This window comes from Antrostomus carolinensis, unplaced genomic scaffold (genome assembly GCF_000700745.2).
Source record: "Antrostomus carolinensis isolate BGI_N321 unplaced genomic scaffold, ASM70074v2 scaffold38171, whole genome shotgun sequence".
Classification (NCBI taxonomy): domain Eukaryota; kingdom Metazoa; phylum Chordata; class Aves; order Caprimulgiformes; family Caprimulgidae; genus Antrostomus; species Antrostomus carolinensis.
The window spans coordinates 10,677-16,392 of NW_010294151.1; the positions used below are offsets into that span (position 1 = coordinate 10,677).

The 5,716-nt window shown below is 43.2% G+C and overlaps 1 protein-coding gene across 1 annotated transcript in view; it reads right to left on the reverse strand.

Moving 5' to 3' along the window:
- LOC104532350 (inter-alpha-trypsin inhibitor heavy chain H5-like) overlaps nt 1-5,712 on the reverse strand; it is a gene marked incomplete at its 5' end in the record, with an annotated part of 7,184 nt that extends 1,472 nt beyond the window's left edge. Inside the window, 4 exons of the mRNA XM_010177539.1 lie at nt 458-835; nt 3,808-3,924; nt 4,992-5,042; nt 5,409-5,712. Of these exons, the coding sequence (XP_010175841.1) occupies nt 458-835; nt 3,808-3,924; nt 4,992-5,042; nt 5,409-5,712 (850 nt within the window). The remainder of the gene's footprint in view (nt 1-457; nt 836-3,807; nt 3,925-4,991; nt 5,043-5,408) is intronic.
- Between the last annotated feature and the right edge of the window lie 4 nt (nt 5,713-5,716).

Below are 5,716 nucleotides of genomic sequence, written 5' to 3' on the forward strand. Positions count from 1 at the left end.
CTCTTTCAGAATCTGCAAGACCTCAGTTGACTGAATCTAGAGCAAGTCAGACCCTACCCCTATGTCCCTGAGAGCACATTAGAAGCTGGGCTATTCCGAATTAGACCTGCTGTTAGAGAATCTCTGACTGGTGCCTTATTCAGGTTTCTTGTGCAATATTTGGTTTCTGTCTCTGTACTGGGACGTTCTAGCATGTGCACTGTAATGACAACTGAATTATTACACACTCAGAGAAAGAGTAGAAATGTGAAAAACAGACATGGCCACATAGCTAGGCTAGTGGGAGATCACTCAGCAAGCAATAGAGAAGTTGTTTGAGAGTAGAAGTAAAAGTCTAACCTGGGAACTTAATCCTCACCTGCCTTGTTCATTACCTCTTGTCTCTGTCCTTTAAAACTCTTCGGAAGGATCATTTTTCTCTGGCTTACAGCTCTGAATCTGAGAACCTGTTACCTACCCAGTAGCCCATGGGAGTCAGAAGAGAGGCCTTTACTGTTGGAAATGTAGAACCCCAGGTGATCCCTCTGATATGGGGCTGGCTTCTTGTAATGGTGGATGAGGATGACAAAGCTGATTGTGTCCCGTATCGTCACAGTGATGTTGGAATTGGCAGAGATGGACACCTCGAGGCTGCTGCTCCGCACAACGGCACTCCGATCGCAGGACAGAAGCAGTCTTTCCCCATCATCCAGGATGATTCTTTTGGGTGTAATCTCTAGGTAAGACCTCTCTGGTTTATTACTGAGGATAGTGATGGTGCTGAAGTAAGTCCGATGCTTCTTGTGGCCGTTGGGTGGTGCAGGAGCTCCAATTAATTGCCCGTTCACAGTTACACCTTGCAGGAAAATAATCAATAAATAAAAGCTGGAACCAAGAATACGTCTATTATCTTAAAAAGATCGAAGCCTTGCAACTGAGGACATACAGATTCACCACCTCATGACCAATTATTTCACCTACCAGTATTCAAAACAGTATGGCCAGTCTGTTATAAATTGATTACTTTATACAGAGAACCTAAATTTAGCCAAGCCCAGAAATACCGGCCTTCCCTTGAGACAAGTACCCCCAGTCCCATTAGTCCTAATATTTGTGTTCACAGTGCTACAAAACAGAATCAGGTGCTCCTCAGCACAGCCACTTCCTAGGCTCCATCCCACCTTAGACCTACCTATCATCAAGACAATGATGTGCAGGAGTTTTAAGCCACATAAGACAAATATTTATCTTCCTGACTGCTATAGCCCAACCAACAGTGGTATGATTTACCTGGACCACCTATTTGTTGATGCATAACTCAGGCCTGGGCAAACATACCAGATCTTGGAGGATTAAGAAAAGCTGCTGGCAGGCCTGGTTTTCCTCATATCACCAACTGGTCTAGGGACTGAACTTCTAGGAAGAGGACGTGGATGTATCTGGATGTTTCTGTCTCAGAGTATCTCAGTGTAGTGGACAGCTGCAGTTTGCTGTCCTTCTCTACCTGACTCCTAAGACAACTAGCCTAGGAAGGCACAGAGTAAGGGTCAACATGCTAAAGACTAAGCAGGGCCTGTAGAGGGAATAACCTGACCTGCAACAGTCTGAAGTTGTTAAATATCCTCAGGTGGCAGTGTAAAAAATTCAGGTTCTCTTTAGGTCACTGCAGGATGGGACCCTGAACTCTGCCCTCCCACTGATTTATTTCCAGCTTCACAAGTGCTTACCTTCCAGCCTCCCTCAGTTTTACCCCAAAGGAACCACTTCTGAGTAGCCTAAGGTGCAGTTCTCACTGAGTCAATGGAAGCCTAGCTGTCCACAGGAAGATTCCAAATCATTTTTATGATTTGTGGCTTCCTGTCCATAAGACAGTGTCTCACATCCAGACAGTAACAATAAAGGAGGAAGTTTGTGGCTAACCCAAGCCACCAACACCAAGATAAAATATCTCCATATCCCATCATTGCTGGGGAAAGCTCTCATTTCTGTCTTTATAGACCCAACTTGCTAGTGCTACCGAGTCTTTCACAAGCTCATCTCACATTTGAGCCACAGAACCACTCAAGTGGTAGCACAAACACAGTCTGTGAAAGAAGTTCAAGGGAAACATTGCCAGGAGCTGGACCTCATTCACTAAGGTGGGCATGAACACAGAAATACGGAGGCTAGAGCACTGCCACACAGAACAGGATTCTCATAACTTTATTGTGGGGTTGTTTATCTTCTTTGTAAAACAAGTCTGTGCATTGTCTCTGGTTTTGACACCCCTTCCTCCCACCATTTCCCTGCTTGGGACATAATCTGCTTATTAGCTGCCCTGCTTAGAATTCCAGATGGGATCAGAGCATAGTTTGAGCCCCTGGGGATCAGACTGTATTGGGCAATGCACATCCTGAATCGTGTGGGTTTCTCAAGGTTATCATGACTTGGTAAGTAGTTTGGTGGTCCCTTCACTGAAACAGCCTCAGTGCTGTTGGTTAGCCCGTTTGGATACTTCCCTCTGTCCCAAAGTAACCAACATCATTGTCAGTAAAGAGTGAAGCTCCAATAACAGAGCAATCTTGGCCAGTCCAATTCTTTTATTTTCATGTTGTGACTTTCTAACTAGAGGGCTGATGAAGTTGCACCATCAAAGAAACGCACATTCTCTGCACCAGAAAGCTGAATCCCCTGTGTGATCTCTCATCATGGAGGTGGCTGCATGGCTCAGGCAAACACTACACGCAGTGTGCAACATGTCTGGGGCTGTTTGTTCAGCTGTGGCTGTTGTAGCACCGGTCAGTGCAACCCACAGACCATATTGGGTCTAATAATCAGAAACTGAGCTCTCAGTTCCTACCAATCCAACCTAGAAAGACCAAAGGGGTGCAATGTGGTCCTCAGGCACTCAAGTGAGTCTCTTGGCCATTTACCTGTGATTGTCGCTCCCTTGATTTCAGTCAATGAAGACCTGAACTAGGAAAAGTTTGGATACACATGAAGACCAGTTCTGTCTACAATTAGGTCTAACCTGTTGACAAACACTTCTGTAGATGAATTGTGTATCTAACAGTGGCAAGCCCTCCTTGCTTAGGCTTGCTGTACTGTGTTCAGGTTTGGGCCCCTCACTACAAGAAGGACATGGAGTAGCTGGAGCGTTTGCAAAGAAGGGCAACAAAGCTGGTGAAGGGCCTGGAGAACAAGTCTTATGAGGAGCGGCTGAGGGAACTGGGGTTGTTTAGTCTGGAGAAAAGGAGACTGAGGGGAGACCTTCTGGCTCTCTACAACCACCTGAAAGGAGGGAGTAGTAAGGTGGGTGTTGGTCTCTTCTCCCAAATAACAAGGGATAGGAAAAGAGGCAATGGCCTTAAGTTGCACAAAGGGAGCCTTAGGTTGGATATTAGGAAAAAAAATTCACTAAAAGGGTTGTCAAGTATTGGAATAGGCGGCCCAGGGAAGTGGTGGAGTCACCATCCCTGGAGGTATTTAAAGGACATGCAGATGTGGTACTTGGGGACATGGTTTAGTGGTGAACTTGGCAATGCTGGGTTTATGGTTGGACTAGAAGACCATAATGGTCTTTTCCAACCAAACTACTCTATGATTCTATTATAAAGTTGGAGGCCAATATGTCCAAGTGAACAGTTTACCTCCCTTTCTAATCTAGGTGATTAGAGCCAGAAAACTGGTATCCATCAGTTTTCCATTGCCTGGCCAGAAAAGCAGATTTTTCTAATTTCCTGTCACTTCCTTGCCTATGAAGCACCTTGGTGCTTATTCTTATTGTTAGAGAGCTGGCCTTGCACTTCAGTTTTTCTCCACAAGCAACTACTTTACTTGGCTGCTCACCAGATTCCTTATGATCAGAGACCAGTCGGAGAATGTCCCCTGGTTCTCCATCGATATTGAAGCAGACAGAGAACTTGCTGGAGGGAAAATCAATGACAAAGTGAGGGTCTCCATCCGCTAAGAAGACATGGAAAAAAGAGACAAATGTGAGAGACAGAAAACTGTGGTGTCCAAGAATGTGACAAAACTGTTTTTCAAAGTCTGTTTGTCCCTGTTTTTTCTAAAACCTCTCAGTTTGTTGGTTTTAGAGGGTCAGCTGGAGTTTGCCAGGAAATGCCAAGTTTTGCTTTGTTTTTCACAAAGATTATTTTGTTTTGTTTTGTTTTTCTCACAGAAGAAGCTGGGTTCTCAAGGAAAACCCAAAATAGTCCAGGTGAAAATCAGGATATTTTCTTTCTGGAATATCATTTTGGTGATTTATAGGAGTTGTCATGCAGGTGCTTTATACTCCTCCATACTTTGGTGATAGGGTACATCCACCACAGCACTCAAAAATGTTCCTTCTAACCAAGGGAAGCTGCATGGGCACACCTCCCTCTCAACCTTCCTGGCCCTCAAATAGCAGATTGGAGCCATCAACAGCAGATATTAAACAATCCCATAATCTGAATTTTTCAGCAATTCTTGAACTATCACCAACTACCAGATAAGTGTCATTAATATTAAGACAAGCCAAACCCTTAGTTTTTAAGGTAAATTTGACCTTACCCAGTGAAATTCAAGTCTAAATTATCGATCTGGGGTTATTCTTTTTTGTTTAATATATGAAAAGGATGTGAAATAGAGGTGCAGAACCAACAGGGAAATGACAAAACACTATAGAATTTCATTTTTTTTCCCTTTAACAACACTTTTTATGTTTCAGCAACATTACTTTATAAAATATTTGTATATTCCTAGTTCAGAGAGAACATGCTTCTTTTCTCCCCTAATCTACAGAAATCTCAAACATGAGGATCAAGTGTTGTAGATCATCTGCCTTGCTATGTTTCCTCACACTTCTCACTATGGATCCTCTCTGTACTTTGTTTTTGTTTTCATTTTCCTCCCTAATCTGTAGGTCTAGTAAATAGGATTTTGACTGATTCATCAGGATGGTTATACCACAGTGGCATGCAACTGAGGTTTCCATAAATCAACCACTATTATTTTGGATTATTAAAGGCATGAAAACAGGCACTGACCTGAAGTTTTGGAGATTTTAATTCTTTGTTTATCTTGCTGTCTGCGTATACCTAGAAGCAGGGGAAGGAAGGCTGTTACAATTATTTATTGAGCAGCAGAAAGAGCCATAATATAATAATAATTCAGCAAGATTATGGGATGTATTCCTGCAGCTACTTTAAGCTTCATTTAGAATACCAATTTTTCTTCAATAGTTTCTACAGAGCACAAGTGCTTCAAGGAGGTGAGTCAGGTCCCTAAAAGGTTTGCTCAATGTCACCCAGCCCATAATTAGCAAAAACTATATGAAAATCTCAGCTTTCTGTTTACCAGCCTTCAGTTCATTGGGTAGATCATCTCTGTTGCCAAAGTCAGCCATGAGACATTACTTATACAAAAAGATTTCTTACCAGCACGTGGTTAGTTTTCTCTCGTACCTGGTGGTGCCTTGTGTCCCTGCAAGCTCTGCAACTTTTCACCGATGCCATCAGTAGAAGGGCTGATAAACTCCTCTTGAGGTGGTTCTGAATGGAGCCCAGCCTCTCTCATCTTCAGAACGGTGAAGGGAGTAACAAAATTGTAATTCAGGGCCATTGACTTTGCTTTCTCCATCAAATAGTCTTTTTCCTGACTGTTATCACTCTTCAACCAGGAGTTAAGCAATTCTTTGATGGTGAGGTAACTCCATGCCCTCTCAATGTAATTTTTATCACCTTTGCCATCTTCTAGGCCAGGGACACCTCTG